The sequence below is a fragment of the Neopsephotus bourkii genome, unplaced genomic scaffold (genome assembly GCF_033783945.1).
Source record: "Neopsephotus bourkii isolate Nb327-2 ecotype Australia unplaced genomic scaffold, CSIRO-AGI_Nbou_v1 NB_1358, whole genome shotgun sequence".
Lineage (NCBI taxonomy): Eukaryota > Metazoa > Chordata > Aves > Psittaciformes > Psittacidae > Neopsephotus > Neopsephotus bourkii.
Genome location: NW_026901837.1, coordinates 1,911,173 through 1,931,478, shown reverse-complemented (window position 1 = coordinate 1,931,478; position 20,306 = coordinate 1,911,173). Strand labels below are relative to the sequence as shown.

At 36.1% G+C, this 20,306-nt stretch overlaps 1 protein-coding gene across 4 annotated transcripts in view; it reads left to right on the top strand.

Moving 5' to 3' along the window:
* The window catches only part of ATG5 (autophagy related 5), a 74,825-nt gene that overhangs the window by 4,545 nt on the left and 49,974 nt on the right, over positions 1-20,306 (top strand). For all 4 annotated transcript variants that reach the window (XR_009727443.1, XM_061366784.1, XM_061366783.1 and 1 more), the window contains 3 exons: positions 2,693-2,820; positions 7,930-8,008; positions 9,486-9,648. Coding sequence is in view for 3 of the 4 variants with exons in the window: in XM_061366784.1 (XP_061222768.1) it covers positions 2,693-2,820; positions 7,930-8,008; positions 9,486-9,648 (370 nt within the window). In the remaining variant the exon portion in view is untranslated. The remainder of the gene's footprint in view (positions 1-2,692; positions 2,821-7,929; positions 8,009-9,485; positions 9,649-20,306) is intronic.

The following is a 20,306-nucleotide window of genomic DNA, read 5'->3' as shown; positions in this document are numbered from 1 at the left end:
AAATGAAAATGTATTTGAACTATGCTTTTAAAGGTCTCACTTAATAGATTTAGGTTATTTGTAAATCTCTTGAATAATTAAAGCTAAGAAAGTGATAGAATTGGACCCTTCCATGTCTTCCATTGAAGGGGAAAACCAAAAAGATTTCAGTAGATGCTGCAAATGCTCAGCATCTCATAGAAACAGTCTGCATTAACCTGCTTAACTGTTGGGTTTTGTGCTCCAAGGATTCCCACTGGGAGTGCTGGCCACATTCTGTTAAATTCAGTTAAGTGCTGTTTGGTTATTGCCTGTGATGGCTAATTGCGTTAAAATAGAAACTGCATTGTTGTTCTACACTGCAAACTGAAGTAAAATATTTTACAGAGGAAGTTAGTTATGCAGTTTAAAGGGTTATGTCAAACACTGTTGCATTCACTAATGCTCTAATATATTTATCAAATCCTGCATGGATGTGCCCCATGTTAAAAATTGGCATTTGAGGCAGTCCAGACAGGTCTCATATCAGAATATATCAGAATTATTTAATTGTAAATATCAGAAAGAATTATATGGAGTTATTACAAAAAGTATTTGGATTTGTTTGGAATAGGCTGATTTATGTTGTCTCAAGAACACTCAGTGTAGATATGTGGAATTAGGTTAATAAGGGATAATATTGTCATTCAGGTCATTGAGGTACCAAACAATTCTCACTGGAGTGTGTATGTCATTTCAGTTTTAAAAAGTGAACAATCTCAAACTCAGTGAAGGCTGTGTTTAATTACCTTGCTGAAATGGGACCTTAAAAATGAGCTGGTTCCAATGCCCCTGCCATGGTCAGGGACACCTTCCACTAGACCAGGTTGCTCAAAGCCCCATCCAACCTGGCCTTGAACGCTGCCAGGGATGGGGCAACCACAGCTTCTCTGGGCAACCTGTTTCAGTGTCTCACCACCCTCATAATGAAGATTTTTTTCCTAGTATCTAAATCTCCCCTCTTTCAGCTTAAAGCCATTCACCCCTTATCCTATCACTACATGACTACCTTCACCTTGTAAAAAGTCCCTTTCCAGATTTCTTATAGGCCCCTTTTAGGTACTGGAAGCTGCTATATGGTCTCCCCAGAGCCTTTTCTTCTCCAGGCTGAACAAGCCCAGCTCTCTCAAACTGTCAAAGAGGATAGAAAGTACATGATAGTGGAAAAATAAAGCCATATAGTACATAAATTATCAAGCGTTAACTGAGTTGATGACTGTGATAGTGGTGAGTCTTCATCTTTTATAGTTTTATATAATCCTAAAATCTAGTTGTTTCACAGATGCATGCATATTAGTAATCTAATGCAACATTATCTGAAAGATAAATCCATTCTCTTTTGTAAGAACTTACTCTTGATTTCCTCTCTATACTTCTTCTGATGTTTATAAATATTCTAGTATTGTGGTGAAAATATTATCTTATTTATATATCAAAATGTGGTCTAATTGCTGGAATGATTCTGGAAGAATATTTCAGCAGAGATCAAGTTTTCCGTTACGCAAAATATATCTTTACATAGTTTGGAATGTCTGTACAATGACATTCACCTGAGGCCTAGCATTATCTGTAATACTCAAAAGAAAATATTTTAAGAAACAATACTGGTTATGAGGAATGGTGGAAAACAAACGTTTGTCTTTCTTTAAATATGCAAAATCTAATTCTATTTATTCCTTAGACCCATCTGTTTAATTAACAATTAGGAAATGAAAATAACTGTACAGTGTGAATAACATTAATTTAAAATGACTATTCCAAAGCTAAATATTATTTTAGAGGGAGGTTAGTCTTTGCTCATTCTGATTGATGCAGTCTACTTAATCAGTTTTACTAGGCATTAGGCGTTTAAAAAAAAAAAAAAAAAAAAGAAAAGGTGGAGGGTTTTTGCAAATAAGAATAACACAGCATTCTGTTTGGGATAGTGCATAACATTACACTTGAGGAAAAAAAAAATGAATGCCGGAAAGCTATAAGAAGGTTTCTGTTTCAGCTGATAAATATTGATAGTTTTCTTTCTGATTTCAGTAGCTGGACAAAAATTAAATAGTGGAAGAATCATAGTAGTTTTGACTAACATGTTGAGTTGGCAAACCCAGTGTAAAGATTATGGAAATTGCCAGCTGTTGGAAATACAAAATGTTCTTGGAAACCAAACTCTTAAGCAGCTAGTTTTCTTAAAATAAACACCCCCCCCAAAAAAAAAAAACCCTCTCAAAACCAACCTTTGTAAGAATTGCCATTTTGAAATAATAGCTGATACACAGTTGCTTGTTATATTCAAGTTATATAGAAGAAGTTAGAACATGTTCCTAATGGTTTCTATGAAAAAAGTTAAGAATTTAATTCTTTGGCTTACTTAAATATAGAGAAGTGTGAATTAATTTCCACTCTTCTCTCTCCCACGACACTGAAAGAATAAAGAACTTATTTGTTTTTCTGTCTTTTGTGTTAGTGCATGGGATGCTGCTATTCTGCATCTTCTGAGTACGTAATTTCATAGGCTTTCATTGACCATTAATAAGTAAACTGTCTAAAAGTCATCTTACCTTAAGTTAGGGGGGAGAATTTCAGCTGAAATTTTATTATGAATGTGCATACTTTTTATAGTATATTTTTATTAATTTAGTAAATTGTATTTATACTTAAAGCTTCTATATTTTTTTAATTTCAGTTGCTTTTGCCAAGGATAAGCTACTTGACACTGGTAACAGACAAAGTGAAGAAACACTTTCAGAAAGTTATGAGACAAGAGGAAGTTAATGAAATTTGGTTTGAATATGAAGGTACACCACTGAAATGGTGAGTTTATTTAATTTTGTACCTTTGCTCAGTTTATCATGTAAAGGGTTCCCTTGTTCAGCACAGCATCAGTACTTTTCCTAAACTAATCACTCCATTGGGTTTCAGAGATGGCAGGAGGAAAGTAAGAAAAGCATGTTGTTTGGAAAAACATAAGAAGGTTTAATATTGAACATACTTATGATTATTATGCTTATACTTGCTATATGTATAAGGTAGTCTGGTAGTTACTGTAATACAAAGTGTCTCTGATTTTGGCTTAGAATTACCAAATAAATCTTTGTTTAGCTTATTCTACCTTTTTAAAAGATGCCTAGTAGAGATAAGAAGTATTTCTGGAGTGTGAAAATAAATAGTATATATAAAAAGATAATAAAAGATGTGCATAACCTTCACTTTTCATGGGTGTGGTATGTGATCACACTAAAAACAGATAATCTAATACTGATGCACAGGCCCTTTTTGAATCCAATTAATTCAACTTTATTGAACTAATTGCTGTTGATTCTATTTTTGTTCTGTCTTATGTGGTCTATTAGAAGTATACTTTTTTTTCTGAGAGGTTGGGGCATCAGACTGGTATTATTTTATTTACTTAATTTTCATAAAATCTGTTCATCAGTTTTGTTTCTTTATTTTTGCCAGAGTTTTAAACAAAACATTTTGAAAGCTGCAGTGTTTGCTAGCTTTGTATAGATAGCATCAGCTCTCCAGAAATATTTTAGTGTTTTGAATGCTGAAGAGAAGATTTTTATATCTCTTTTTATTTCTTCTATTATAATAGGAAAGAAAACTACCAGTGACTACATTAGCTTCTTGAATCTGGATTGTCTTGTGCTTAGCCAACATCATATCATGGAGTCTCTAGACTTGATGATGGAGAAGATCTCTTTTAGTCTTATTTCTTTTGAAACCAACCTAGTATAAACCTTGAAAATACATAAATAGAGAAGCAGAAAAACTGTTTTCACTTTTTCGAGACTAACAGAACCAGCTTTAGACATCTATTTAAATTACCTGGAATTTAACAATAATTTGTTTGTTTGTGTGCCATAGCGACCTTGAGTCACAGATACAAGTACCAAGTTTATTCCAGTGTGTTCGTAATCTATGGTAGATAATGGGAGAAAGCTTTCTAAATTATCACTAAAATTGTAACAAGAAAGGAAATAGAAGCTTTTTACTTCATTCAAAAATAGATCTGTATTTTCTGTAAGTTTTCAAATACCATAATGTATAAACTAGAATAAAAACCAAACCAAAAACTAGAATATAGGTGTAGAATTAAAATATAAATTATAATCCTAAAATCAAGTGAAGAGTTAGTAAACTCATTGAACATTGACATGAAAATGAATAGTATCATTTTGGTTATGCTAATTAAGCCTCTGATCTTTTAGAAAATTTAAGCATATTCTGCCAGGAACAATAATAGCACCACTGATTTCAGTGGAATTTCTTTTCTAAGGAAAATGCTATTTGCAAACCATTGTTTTAGAAGAGTGGTAATCCCCGAAATAGCTGGAGCTTGTTCCACAGAAGACCCAAATACCAGAACTGAGAATTGGGTTGAGCTAGTGGTAGGGAAAGAATAGTGACCATTAATGGTTACTCTTCTTTAGTGTAACTTTTGCATTCAGAATCAAATAAAACTTGCTAATAATACTGCTTATTCTAATTATTTGTTTTGCACTGTGAGGTCATATTGCTTACAGCCTGGCGGTTTCATACCTGGTTGTGATGTAGCGTATCTGTCTTCAGCTGCAGCTCTTCTGTTTCCCAGTGAGATTTTTGAGGAAGTCTCAGACACCGTTTGAGAGCACCGGTCTGGAGCACTTAGGCCAGGCTCCTGAAGGAGGATGAAGTCCTCCATATCTGGAGTTATGCAGGCCTGGGGCCTGCCACTGTGGTTGATGGGGCAAAGGAATATGTCTGCAGGAGGTGCGTGTTGAGTGAGAGTCTATGTCACCATGGTAACGAGCTAAAGGAAGAGATCAATCTGTGCAACATCAGAGACTACAAAAGGAATTGGATCAAAGCCCTCTCAGAGACCCTGCAGCTACAGGAGCCTAAACTTACAACTACATTGAAGGAGATGCAGGCTGAGTCTGCTATTACTGGATTGGAAAGTAGTCTCCTTAGATATGGAAGGGCTGGAAGCCTGTGACTTCTAGCAACAGGAGGAAAGCTCCTTCTCCACCTGTAACTACAGTATAGGTTCAGTGCTCTGGCTGCTGGTAAGGGACTGATATCTCTGATGTTGATTTTGGCCGCTTGATACTTGATAGTACTGCAGAGAGTTCTGGAGCATAGGATTATTTTTTTTTTTTGTCATGAATTTATCAGTCCATGTGGCATATCTTACTGAATTACCATAGTAAATTATTCTGGTTTGAAAACAACCTACCAGCTGATGCTGTGACTTTCTGTCCTGGGTTCAGAAAGGAATTGTTAGAAAAATAGTAATTAATTTTCCATACTTTTGAAAGGATTTTACGTACTTAAACATCCTATTTCCCAGGACTTCTCTCACACTCTGAAGCCACCTCTGTATAATAATAAAAGCAGTAATAAACTGACAATGACTGGCAGTCAAGGTGTTCTTATACTTCTATAGGTAGAAGACTTTGCAGAATCAATCATTCTAGCATCTTGTAAAAAAAAGATTTGTTGTCTCTTAGGCATGTGCCTTTTTATATTTTTCCCATTATTTCCTTTGAGAAAGTTCTGCACAGTCTGCCTGTTCTTGGCTCCCACTCTAGTTAAAAGCAATTTGATTTCAACATTAATATTTTTTCAAAATGATACCTTTCTGGGCTGAATGTTTCCCTCAGCAGTTGTTTATTTTTCCTTAATTCTCCTGGTTGCTGTAGGTTCTAGAGAGCATTTGTGTACTTCTTTACTTGCAATGCCTGTTTTTCAAATAGAAGTTCAGAAACAGCATTGCAGCAGTATTACTTGAAGCAAGATCTCTGATGAGGTAATGCTAGCTCATAGCACAAGGTACATAGATACACACTTAAGAATGTAGTGAGGGGATGTTGGGGGTTTTTATTCCATGTAGAGATTGACAAAGTCCTCTTCTCAACTTCTCTCTTTGTCTCTCCCTTAATTCTCTATCCTGGTTAAGAAACCAGGTTTTATTATCAGGGAAATATAAATAGCTGCTTTAGTATTGTTATATAGACTATAACAATAAAAAATAAAAATGTTTGTAAATGTATCTAAAAAGAAAAAAGGTGAAACATGGCATTATGTACAGGCATTACTTTGGGCTTCTTTTGGCTTCAGATTAAATGCCAGTGTGTGAGAACTGGAATTTGAACTTTACTCTTAATGGAAGACTGTGCTCCTGAATGGAAAATTATTTCTCTTGTGCTCTACTGTCTTCATTAATTCCATATGTTACAGAACAAAATTAATTTAGGGCTGGCCTCTTTCAAAATAAAAACCGTCTATCAATTGTGCAAAGCACAAGGATTTTACCAAAGAAAGTTGGAGTACACAAACTTCATTTTGTAGTCTCATCTGAGTAGAAAATACAGAGGTAGGTCAAGAACTGGTGCTTTTTTTTCTTTGTAGCTATTTTGCATAAATTGAAAGTAACTGAAAGTCATTGTTCACATTCATCTAATTATCAAAGGAAATCTGATTTTTGCTACTTAGCTCAGGTGTAAAACCACTCTTTCATGGAATTCTTGCTGAATCCCTGAACTATTCAAGGCATGACTGGCAGGTAGTAGTAAAAAGTCTAGTAAAAAGAACATCAGCAGTGAGTCTGGGTAAATCTGGATATGCATTATCTATACTCTGTTCCCTTTTGTCAGGAAAACACAGTTCTAGGTACTTTTTTAATATTTCACCCTATTCTTTTTTTTAAGAAGTTACAAATGTAATAGGTAGGTTCAAGAATTGTAGCACTGTTTCAGTTTTTATTTTGCTGTTGTGGTAACTTTGTCTTACCTTTGGGGTTAGCTCACCCGTAGAGGGTGCTAAAGGACTGTCGCGTGAGTGTTCACCAGGTTAGGAAATGGGCTTGGCACGTGTTCTTTTAGAGCAGCTCTCAGTTACTGCTCTCTGGACTTTCAAATCTTATGTACGTTCTTGGCTCTCTCCCTGTGAGCGGTCTCATTTAATTCAGTGAAGCTACTGAGTTTACAGTTGAAGTGTGTGTTTATCTCTTTGTAGGATGGAAAGCTAGTAAGGTTCTTTCAGTTAAGATTTTTGAAAGGTAAGAGAATGGAGCTTGGTCTGCTGAATGAGAAAGGAAAAAAAAAAACCAAACCAACAAACAAACAAAAAAACAAAACCCAAAACATACATGAAAAATCTTGCTGGTGTCTGCTTGTGAGAAAATTGCAGGAAGACCATTTTGGAGTGCTGTGGAAGTTTTGTGTATGGGATACATATTCCTTATATTGCCGGAGGCTGTATTTTTGAATGAATTTAAAGAAGACAAAGCTGTAAGAAGACAGAAGTGAATATTTGGAGGAAGCAGCTTCTTATATATCTCCTGTAATCCAGAATACCACCGAAATGCAAAACTCTGATTAATCTTCTTTTCTTCCCTTGCATTCTTCTTAATTTGATAGTAAAGCTACAGATTTCATCTTGAACTGTCTTCTTTCAGCCCTCTCACAGATATGTCAATTTTTCATTTCACTGCCTGTTTTCCACAGTGACAGGTGGGAGAGGGAAGAGACGTTAAGGGTCAACGCAGTATAAACCTACGGCAAATATCTGGAAGCATGTATTTTCTGTCAGACTAGCTGTTCCTACCATTATCAATCTTTTTAACTAAAAATACTGTTTTGAAGGATTCCACAGAGCATCTCTCAGGCCATTTATGCTCTTTCAAAACTAGCAGTGGTTTTTGGGCACAGCTTGGAGACCACTGGTTTAGATACTGAACATATAAACTCCAGACTTGATTCTGCCAGAAACTGTCAGTCACTTAATACCTGTCTGTATAACTTCTCTGAATAAGTAATAATGAATGTTAGCTCCCACTATTTTTTTTTTTTTTTAATGTAAATGCAGGTATGTTAACTGTTATATGTAAAATAAATGCACAGCTTTTGTGTTCATTTAATGTCTCTTCATTTATAGGCATTACCCAATTGGTTTGCTGTTTGATCTCCATGCATCAAATACAGCCCTTCCTTGGAGCATCACAGTGCATTTCAAGGTAAAACTGAAATACACCTTTAGAAATTCCTTCAGGAATTGTCTAAAGTTGTCTGTAAATCTACAGCTGTTTTCCATGAGGTTGTCTGTGCTTTCAAATGACTTTCCTTTGAAAATGAATTTATTACAATCTGAAAATCCAATTTTTTATTATTTTTTTTCAAGTTAAGTTGTGAGACTGTCAGTGCAAGTGAGTGGGTATAATGGAAGAACTTCCTATAATGTTTTTAATTCAGTCAGCTTGAGTTGACTGAAGACTGGGAAGATTGAGAAGTGCTTATCCTCTGGGCACATTGAGCATGGATATGAGATGCTGTAGAAATCCTTGAAGTCAAGGAAAGCTATTGTATTTCATGTGGGTCTCCTTTAGAGAACTGAGGGAAATGAGTTTGGTCTTGTGACAGCTTAGTCATAGGAGAGACATTATTTTGATTAGGTGTTGTAAAACCATTAGGTATGACTTCATAGCACTACTGATCTTTGCTCAGAAGAGTCCTTGTGCAAGGCTAGCTTTGATGCAGCATTCTTAAATACTTTGAAACGAGGTGAGGTGATCACTGCAAAACATACTTGGGGTTAACTAGAAATCATGGTATTTAACTTTGAAACTTTATTTTCCCCATTATAAAAGAAACAATGCAATGGGAAAACTGTTCCAAAGGAAAATGCTGGGTTAATAGGCTTGAATTTAGTCTGTTGATGTTTGAGGTGAAACAAAAAGCGTATTCGGAAGCAGTTGTTCTGTTGGAGGTGTTTTAGAAAAGGTCTTGCCAGCAAGAGTAGTCCGATTCTTTTTAGAAGTGTGCACTGAAGTCATACATTCTTACAGTATGTATTTGTACATGTTGAAACTTCTGAAATGACTGACTGAATGAAGTTGGGGATGTGTTTGAAACCACTGTAATTGCTACACTGATGTCTGATGTATGTCAGAGAGTTCTGGGATGAAAAAACTTCCAGAGTGTTTTGAAGAACTGCAAGATGTCTAGTTTCATAAATCAGGATTTCGTTGTTACATGTTCTGAGAGCTCTGGGAGAACAACAGTGGCAGTGTGTGATGTTGCCATGCCAGAGTAAACCCATCTTGAGAAATAAGTTGCTGTACCACAGTGCTTTTCAATTTCATGTAGTCATATGAACTGACTTTAATGTCCTTATATTACTGCTTGTCAGAAGATTAGCTAATTTAAGTTTGTCTCAAAGGTGTAAGTTAAAGGTCAGCAGAAATAACTAAAAGATGATGTAATTTAGTTTTAAAAAATGTAACACCTTGGATTAAGTACTTGCTAAATCTTTCATATTTTTTATGTAATCTGAAACCTCATTTAAATAAGCCCGTCTTAATCCTGAAAGTAAAAAAAATAAATATATCAAATACTTTTTATAAATATAAACCTGATTAAAATTATCATTTATTTGTGATTTTTCTAAGTTATGTGATGCATTTATTTATCTTGACCTATCTTTTCTCTTTGTAGAATTTTCCAGAAAAGGATCTCCTACACTGCCACTCTAAGGATGTGATTGAAGCTCATTTTATGGCTTCTATAAAAGAAGCAGATGCATTAAAGCACAAAAGCCAAGTTATCAATGAGATGCAGAAAAAGGATCATAAACAATTGTGGATGGGATTACAAAATGGTAAATACAGTGAATCTAGTATGAATTATATTTAGGTCTTGCACGCTAAAAAATAATTTCTTAAATTTTTAGTCATGGTACAGGATAGAAATTGTCATTGTTCTGTGGAATTTTAGTCTAATTTCATGGAAAAGATAATGTTTTTTTAATTACTTCTTTTAAGTCACTGTTTATGTGATAATCCAAATGTGGATTCAGTTATTCAGAGAACTGATTTGAGTCGTGACTCTGTTTTAACAAATCAGAACCAGCAACAAAACAAAATAAAAAGATATGTATTGCCTAGTGTATTTTTGTGCAGCTTACGGTCTTTATTTGGGAGACACCTGGGGTGTAAACACTGTTCACTATTAATGATCTTGGACTCCAAGGTAAAAAAGATTGTTTCCTCTAGTTAAAGGAAATGCTTGAGGATAGTCACTGATAAACAATACAGGTAAACTTAAAAAAGTTGCCCAGTAGAATAATAGTTTTACTTTTCTCTGTGCCAAAAGGCCAAGGCTTTTTTCATGGAGTAGTTCTGTTTTGATGGTTTGATTTGTTTTTGTGTTGTTTTTTTTTTGGGGGGGGAAGGGGAGGTGTTTGGGGTTTTTTAATTGATACTACCATGGCTTTCACAAAGACTTCTGCATAGATAAGTATTGACTTGAAAAAGCAGCAAAAATAATTCAGCATACTATGTTGTAAAATAATTAGTGTTCTTTCTTTGCACAGATGGCAGAATCTGTACTGCAAAATGCAACTGTGCAAAATGTAACTTTTTTTTTTGTTTTAGTGTCTCCTCTTTTTTATCATGGTTCTTAGAGGTCTGTAAGTTGAATAGCTTTGTAAGTATTTCAGAAACTGCTATCTGGAATGGATGGTAGTGCTACGTTCAGTGTCTTTTCCTTATCTCCTGAAGCTGTCATTCATGTTATTACTAGTAAAGGTATTTTAGAGAAGCTGCAAGCATGAAGATGTTTATTCTGTGTTGAGGTACAAAATACTAAATGCTTAGAATTAACATCTTCCTATATGTTTATAAGAAAAATTAAATGAAACAGGAAGAGCTTTGAATGCAAGAAGACCTAAGGCATGCGTTTGCCTTAGACAGTGAGGTTCCAAGTTAGTTTGGGTTTAATACGTGTACTCAGTGAGTGTGTGGAGTTTGTTTTTTTTGTTGTTGTTGTTAGTGATATTGCATTTCTTATGAAAGATACTCCTGTAATAATTTTGAAGATTGAGTGCTTATTAGAAACTCTGGTCTCTGTTTCTTTTATTTAAATGGCGGAGAGTTAGAAATTGAGATGAAACTGTACAATGTCTGTTTCAATTTAAAGTACTTCTTGAATGATTCTGGTTTGTATAGCTATTAGTTAACAAACTGATTGATAATATATTCACAAAAGTGAATTAGCAGTAAATAAAGAGTTCCGGTCCACTGGAAGACAGGATCAGTATAAAAATAGATATTTCCCCAAGGCTCACATTGTTACAAGTCAATTTAAACTTCTATATTAATAATTCTGCAAAATATTTTGCTGTTATACAAGTACATCTTGCAAGCAGTTTAGCTTGAGAGAAGCAAAATGCTGTGCCAGCATAATTTTCTATTTCAAGAATTATTAGCTTTATTGCAAAAAGAAATCTTTTCACTTCATCCCAGCATTCAAATGTTCCCAGCAGTGCACTTTGTGTGTGCTTTTTTATGAATACTTTTTAAAATTAAAACTAAATTCTTCTAACATGAGTTATAATACAAGTATAATGAGTTATAATAGTGGAAGAAGAGTTGTCTACACAATGAAATGGTGTAAGTTACTGTCCTTTTCTTAACCAGAAGTTATACAACCTTGGTACCCTTAAGATATTAAGGTACTGGAACCAGATAAGCAGTGTGTTCTTTCTGTGCTAATCTTAGGTTCTCTTTTAGTTGATTATTTGTCTAAATATTTTCAGTTGTAGGGAAACCAAAATTTTCCTGTTTTGCTTTACAGTGTTGCCTAGCAAGACTGATTTCAAAGTTTCACTGTACTTGATGAGAAATCACACCTGTGGAATCTGACACCTAAATGAGAAGCTTAAACAATCTTTTGAATACTTTCAAATGCTAATTTTAATTTCTCAGCTTTTCATAAAAGAGAAACAAGAAAAGCTTGTGAAACTAAGATGACTCTTTTTAAGCATTGTAGCTTTCAGTATGTTTTTGTAGGCTTTCATTTGAGATGTAATAATTTTAAACCTCTTTGTGAAACAGAATGAACTACCACAAAAAAGAAAAGAAAGTAGCATTTGTGATAACTGCCTTGTAAGTAATGATACATCTGCAAATTTGTTGTTTTGGTTTTTTTTTTTAATTTTCTGTGAAACTTCAAAACATTTTCTTCAGTTCTTAAATATAGGATAGGTGATAGCCGTACTCACAGGATATGTATTAAATGTTTTTGGGAAAAAAACCTAGTTTTTCTTGTTTGGAAGTATGTAACTACCAATTACAAGTGCAATTCAGTAGAGAGATTTCTGCTGAGAAGGAAGTGCTTGAATGGGTAGCATGAGAAACTTTTCAGTTGTTTTTAGGGGAAGACCTGTAACAGTGAATTTGCAGCAAAATCTTCGGCTGGTAACAGCTGGTAGATATTCATAACGTTAACATCCCTTCTCCCGCCATTTCTGGTTTTGTGTTAGTCTGCTACCAAATCAGGAAGGTAAAAGTACTTTTCTGTCTGTTGCTTGTGCTGTGATTTTGCTTGTTCTTTAGACTTAAGTTAGCCAACCTTTGTCCATAAAACAGGTATTTCTTAGCTAGAATACTTCTCTGTGACAGGTACATCTGTGTTGTACTGATTTGGACCAGTGTCATGGATAGCTGACTGTGATAGGGAAGTGATAAATGTAGGCTATATAGATCACAGAATCACAGAATCCCAAGGGTTGGAAGGGACCTCAAAAGATCATCTAGTCCAATCCCCCCGCCAGAGCAGGGTAACCTAGAGTACATCACACAGGAACTTGTCCAGGCGAGCCTTGAATATCTCCAACATAGGAGACTCCACAACCCCCCTGGGCAACCTGTTCCAGTGCTCTGTCACTCTTACAGTAAAAAACTTTTTCCTGATGTTCACATGGAACCTCCTATGCTCCAGTTTACACCCATTGCCCCTTGTCCTGTCACTGGATATCACTGAAAAAAACCTAGCTCCATCATCCTGACACTCACCCTTTACATATTTGTAAATACTGATGAGGTCACCCCTCAGGCGCCTCTTCTCCAAGCTAAAGAGACCCAGTCCCTCAGCCTCTCCTCATAAGGGAGATGTTCCACTCCCTTAATCATCTTTGTGGCTCTGTGCTGGACTCTTTCAAGCAATTCCCTGTCCTTCTTGAACTGAGGGGCCCAGAACTGGACCTTTCTTCCTTTGTAAGAATTGTTAAAATTACTTGGTCAGAAATCATGGAAAAGGTTGCTACTGGTTTTGTTTTAATAGTGTTATGGCCATTTTTATCATGGGTAGAGGATTATCAGTGGGTGTTTTTTTTTCTTTTTGCCTTTTGTGTGGAAAAATAAAGGCTTTCAGCTTTGAAACATTAGTTCTTTGTGAGTCTAGTGGTGACTCAGGATCAAACAATTTCAATCTGAGCTGGTTTTAGGGGGAGAGCTGTATTTTTTAATTATTTTTCTTTTTTGCATTGTTCAAAGAATTAGTATCTATAACTTCAGTATATGATGGTTCTGATAAAGGAAGGGGTTAGATCCAACACAGCTGCTTTTCATCAGTTGTGGAGAGACATAAGCAACCAAATCCTGAAATTTTCATAGGCATCCTTTATGATAGGTGAAAACTAGAGTTGGTATTTCTGATACATAAGTGGGGGAAATAACTGCTAAAAACTCAAAGCCAATTTTAAGGCTTCTTTATGTATTATAAAATATAATAAAGTTATTATTTTACTGGAAATATTATGGAAAAAGAACATAATGCTCATTTGTGCTGTAGGGCTTACCAGAAGTTAAGTGGCCATATTGAATTGTTCTTATTAAAGGAGAAAAATCCTACAAATATTCAGAATATGCAATATTTTATCTTCTAATGCATGTGATCTTTCTTGTCTTTCTGACAGAATCAGGCCTGTGTTACCTTGTATTTATTTCTAAATTATATTTAAACCAGCCTTGGGGTTTTGAGGGGCAGAAGTCGTGTTATTTCTAGGTTATCACATTCCTGTCCAGAAGTGTTTGAAGTGCCAAAAAGAAATAGTCAGCACCTCTTTTGTGCTGTATACACATGGCCCACACAAGTTTGATAAGTATGAGATGCATCAGAGCAGGCCTTCCAGGGATTCTGTTGTTTTGGTAGTGGTGGTGGTCATTTGTGTTTGGATTTGATCGATTGTGGGTTGTTTTGGGTTGTTTTGTTTTGTTTTCTGGTAATGGATTGTGACCTGGATTTCAGTGCGAGTTCTGCAGTGGTTACTGGCTTGTTACCCTTCCTGCACAACTGGCTATACAACTACTCAGCCCTGTATGGTGCAGTATCCAGGATTCTAAACTATCACCCCCCTGAAGCTGACTTTTGCACTATTACTCTTCTTTACTGGCCTGGTCCTACTCACACTGCTGCCCTGGTCGCAGTGCAGAGGTGAGGAATTGACGGCAGTCTGAATTTCCCCACTGGCTTTCTCTGCTCTGCTCTCAACAAGGGCATTGTAAGGCTGGGGAGAAATAGTGGGTCTCAAAGGAGGACATGAACTGCACAAACACAGAAAAGGGAGAAAAGCAAAAGGGAACCCAGCATTCACAATGCTACTTTATACTAAGTCTTTGCCATGAGAAGAGGTTGTCTAGGGACAGATAGAGCTAGATGCAGGTGCTTTCTACTGTTTTCACCATCTTGTGTGAGACATCCATGTGTTTAATGAAAACCATGAAACTCAGAGGGAGTAAGCTTGGATGTGTCTGTCTTTGGCACAAGTAATCTGCCAACCATATAACCTATTCATATACTGTGGAGAGTTTGAAGTTTGAAGGCCTTTGTGTTTTGTACTCATTTTGAGACTCTTCCTCCTGGAATGTTACCATTTCTTCAGAAATGCAGCCACCTTCCAGACTTCCTGCTGAAGCAGGTGTGCCTTTCATCTTCAACCCCAACCACAAATCAGCTGGTTCTCTACCTTCACTGTTCTCATCTCATATAGCTTTTTTCAGATATTTGGTACACTTGGATTCAGATTGAGAGAATCTTGCACTGTTTCTGTAAGTCTGTTTTACTTGGGTGTAAGTGATGCAGAGCCTGTGTGTTTTTTTGGTTTGGTTTGGTTTTTTTTCTGCCTTCTGCTTTCCTTCCTCCCTCCCCTTAAAATGTCATTTCCTGTAAGATGTGTAAGGTCTAACTGAATTTCACAGTAAACTATCTCTAAAAGCAGACTTAATTTTTAAAATTAACTTTAGTAGTTGAGGGCTTTTTACTTCGCAATTTGAAATGCTTCTGCATTATTTTCTCCTAGTAAATGCCTGAGCTTGACAGCTGCACTTATATACAGGTGCCTTAAGTCTGAAGAAAAGCTGTATTAGAAAAAGCATAGTACAAGGAAAGCAAAGTAGTTTAGTGAATTATACAGAGATATGCTGCTCTATTTTCATGTATATGAACTGAGCATAATCAGAGGCAAAGAAGGTATTAAAATATCAAGGCTGTCTAGTCTGTGAGCAGAGAACGGGAGGTGACATTGTCAGGTGTCCTTTTCCCTTTGACTTACTCAGGAGAGTCTGTAATAAGCCCTCCTCTATTCCTACACAATCTATGGGTTATGTGTTTCAAAAATGGATTACACATTTTTGTTTAATAGTTATCAGAGCTTTCTTTTTAGCTTAAGTGACAATACCTACTGACATCACCTACTTTTAGGCTACACAGAAAGGTTGTATTTGGTAGGATATATGTATTTTCATATTTGATTAAAGGAAAGAAAGTATTCTGTCTTTATGAATTTCTTCCCCGAACCTTTTCCAGATAATTTGATGACCTAGAAAAACAAAGGGAGATGATGTTAAGGAGGCAGTGTACTTAAAGTGAAACTTCTGTTTTATGAATATGTTTAGTAAGTGAGAAGAATGTTTGTAGGGTATGGCTCCCTTGCGTATATTAAAACAGGAGGAAAAGACCTTTTAGGATCTGATAAGTAATCTGAAGAGTGAAATACTGCTTTGTCATACAGTTTTCAGAATGTCCTGTTAGCCTGCAACACTCAAGCAATGTGCTTTTATTTCTCTTATCTTCAGAATGCTACTTTGCTATAATAGCTAATGGATAAATTACAGCATAAAAGTAAATGTGTTAAATACACTACCCTCAAACCTAATTGTACAGTGTTGGGGGAGGGTTTCCCACTTTTTTTTTCTTGGTCTGCATCTGTAGCTCAATTTATAGTGTGGCTAATGAATTAATATATTTTTTCGGACTAGAATTTACAGCTAACTATACATAAGGAAGTTTTTCTTATTTGTTCTCTGATAGTAAACACTTCTGTTGGCAATTTGTTACAGTGCATATAGGCAAGCTGAGTTGAATTGATTTGTTTAAATTATAATAGTACTAAAAAGGGAGTGACAAACCTAGGTTGCCAACCTTGAGGCCTATACCACTGTACTTGATTGTTGTTAGTACTTGAGCTAGTTAGCACGATGTTTGGAAGGATTCCATGTCTTATTTGGAGTGCGCAGGCCAAGTAAAACCTATTTGGTTTTGACATCTAAATTTTACAATCACCACCGCTTTCCTGTGGTATTACATAGTAACATGCCAACTGAATGCAAATTTGGAGGGTACGTAAGATTAATGGGCACTTCATATGGTGGAGATACTTCAGGCAATGACTGTTGTGTAATTGCATGGGAAAATTATGACTACTCCAGATACATACATTCATGTTGGATGTTGTTACATTGCTAACTGTGATGTGAAGAATATTTCCACATATTTCTATAGGTAGCGTCTGTCACTTATCTAAGTCAAAACAGTTCTAAAGTCTTACCTCTCCATATGCGATAGTTAACTTGTTCCTGAAAATAATCTGAAAAAGACTAGTAAACTTAAGTGCCATCTTCAGTTGTAGATTTGTATTATATATCACAATCTGTCAAAACACCCAAGCAGCCTCAGCATTTAACCGCAATAACATTTTCACTGGGCATGGTGGCAATGTGTAAAAGAGAAAAAAAAAAAAAAGAAAAAAAAAAAAGTATGTTTTAATGGCGCCATACCAGTATTTCAAACTCTGTTCTCAAAAAGGCTGGCACTGAACTGTCATAGTCAAACACGTATTGGAGTCCTCCTGAGGATCGTGATAATTGTGATTATCTGTGGTTTTATTGTACACAAATAAGAACTATGAGATTAGATGGCCTAAAGTAATATAGAGACAAGTCTTTAAATAGCTGAGAAATAGAGTAACTACCTGTAAAAGCTGTTTCTGAATAGCATGGTACAGTTAGTTTTGAAGTGTTTATAGTGTTTATCTTTTATCATCAACAGTGCTTCATGTTTGAGGCATGTTACAAAAAACCTAACTTGTTACAAAATTGGTTAATATTGCTCAGCAGTCAGCAGAGCTCTGCATGCATGTAGAGTCTTAGTCTTCCTGGAAACAAAGTGGAAGTAGAATTAATACTAGATTTTGAGAAGACTCCTTTCTGGCTGCAAATACAATGCTTATTAGCACGTGAGTCAGTAGAAAATACACTTCCTTTAATATTAAGAAAATACACTTTGTATCCTTGACTTGTAGCTGTCTGTAAAGTACAGTTTATTTGATCATATATATGTGACAGATTAAACCCTTAGTGAGTTTATGACTAAATGAAAAAGTTGTTGAGAGCAGTTGATGGCAGGTCTGCCATTCAGAGGAACCGTGACAAGGTGGAGCAATAGGCAAGCAGGAGCTGACAGAAACAAGCGCAAAGTCTTGCACCAGGGACAGGAAGAACCCCATGCATCCAGCCAGACTAGGGACTGACTGAGAAGCAGCTTTGTGAAAGTGGCAAATGGTGAGCAGCAAGCTGAATTAAAAGTCTGTTGTGTGTGTTGCAAAATTGGAAGGTTAACCGGGGAGCTGCTTTTGCCCTTGTGTCCCCTAGAATATAGCCAGATGGTGGGTAATTCTTCCCCTCGGCTCAGCACTTGTAAAGCTTTGCTGGGAATGCTGTTGGCTTCTTTGGGACTCCAGGACAAAAGAATCGTTGGCAAATAGAAAAGAGTCCAGTAGGGTGCTGCTAGGATGGTTAGGGGCTGAAGCATATGCTATATTAAAAGAGAGTGGGGAGAATTGTCTTGTTTAGGCTGAAGGTGAGAAAGCTGAGGATGGACCTAATAGCTGCTTTCCACTACCTAGAAGGACGGCTGGTAGACTAGATAGAGTCAGATTGCTCTCAGGCATGCCTCCATTGGCAGTAGAGTTGTAGAATTACAAAACAAAATGGTTGCAAGCTTGTATGGGAGGAAGTCTGGGATATTTGGGCCGAGGAAGTGAGAGTGGCTGAGTGGAAACCTGTGGGGATGGTCAAAACATGTCTGGGCAAGGCCTTGAGCAAACTCATTTGACTGTGTAGACAGCTCTTCAGCTTTTTTTTTTTTTTTTTTCCTTTTTTCCTTTTGGTGGGGGAGGGGAGGTGGGGGCAGGAGCTTTTATTCCAAATTTTGACATCCAAAGGCACTTCCAATTTAAAGTTTATTTATGGTTCTGATACATCAGTTGGAGAGCCTGGTCTCTGATGGTTTCAGCTGGGATAGAGTTTATTTTCTTTGTAGGAGCTGGTACAGTCTGAGAGCAGTGCTGATAACACACCAATGTTTTACTCGTTGCTAAGTAGTGCTTACCTAATCGAGGATTTCTTGGTCTCTCATGCTCTACATGAGCACTGTGTGCTCTGCATGAGACCCACTACAGTCTCATAGCTAATGTTATGGTTGGTTTTGTGCAAGTGCTTCTAGCCGTGCATCATTTCTATGGTTCATATGGTTACTAGACAGTGGTGAACCACTGAGAATACACAAAAGATTTGTGTCTTTTGAACTTGAGGACTGGACACATTTTTATGCAAGCTGCACATTGGTATTGCTTGCATAGAGCTAGAGATACATTTCAAATTTATACAAATAAATGGCTTTAAGAAGACACCATGAATAGTACCAATAAAAAAACATGCATGTGTGCATCTCTGTAGTACTGAAGGATTAGATCTGTCTGGTGTCATTTAGTGACTGCATTTCTAATAAATACTTATAAGTTATTTATAATTTTAAGTGATGGATTTTTCAAGTGGATCTCACCTGCATTATTTGATTATTAATTTTCTGCTCTTTGACATAAAATGCAGTGAAAAAGTTTTATATTTCCCTTTAGGCAAAGTTATATAGCCACCACCCTCTCTTGTTTAAGAAATATGATTAGTAGTCATATGAAACTTTTACACTGTCACTAATCTCACTTCTGTTTGGATCTTATTGCTATTACTTTAAATATTGTTGTTCAGATATGAGCATTTCCCTTTTGCAAGTCCCGTTTATTGCTAATACAGAAACTCTGTAGCACATTGGTCAAGTACTTTCTTGAAAACAGATGGGTTGTGGAAAACAAAAGTAATCAGATTTGGCTATTACAGGAGTTTAGATACCAGGTAGACTGCATAAGCTTTTTACAAGGGAGGGAGATGAGTGTGTAAAGTGCTTTTGCTAATAGGTAGGGAAAGGTTCTTGTTTAGTGGCTTGGTGAAAACTCAGTTTTGTTTTGATTGTCAAACTTAGGGTGTCTTCTGTCTTTAAGAACTGGCTAGCCAAAGCACTAATTGGTTCTTATAGCTCATCATAGCACTAAAGCTTTGCATATAAAGGAGGTACACAGAAGTGGGAGAATGAGAAATCCTCTCACTTACATTTTCAAGGGGTTTGGTGGTGGTGGTGCTGGGGGCAGGGTCGGGGGGGGGGGCATGGTCGTGTGTGTTGGGTTTTTTGTTTGTTTTAAGCTTTGAGTCTTAAGGTTTCTGCAAAAGTTCATTTTAGATTTTTGAAGCTTTAGGCTTTTGGCATTTAGTCAATGCACCTAATGGTAATAAAAGCTTTTGCCAGTCATATATATCAGTATGCAAACTGGATAACCTTTTCCTGCTGCTTGCTTTGAAAACTTGTGATGATTTTCTTACACTCAACTCAGTCTCCCATAGTAAAAATACTACATTCATGCAAAGATGTTTGGAGGACAGCAGCACAAGGTTATGAGGATGAATTATCGTAGATATCTTCAGACAGTGCTGTACACACAGTGGAGATGTGTCTTGAGATGTCTGACTCCATTATTTCTGGCTAATTTATTAGAAAGCTTTTCATTCTGAGGATATAAGGTAGATTGACAAAACATACTTGATCATGAAATGCAACAAGTCTCATTGTTAACTGTTGCAGAGTTACTGCTGTTACTTTTAGAAAATATTAGAAATTTAAACATCTTGAAAAAAAAAGTAGATTGTCTTGAGCAATATCCCGGTGTTCAGAGAACAATATATTTGTAAATTTACCTGCTTTAAATAAGATTACCTGCATAATTTCTGGGAGGTGAGGAAGTTGGAATGAAGAAGTGAATCAACTCTACATTACTAATGTTTTATGTTTTTATCCTTCAAAGATTCACTT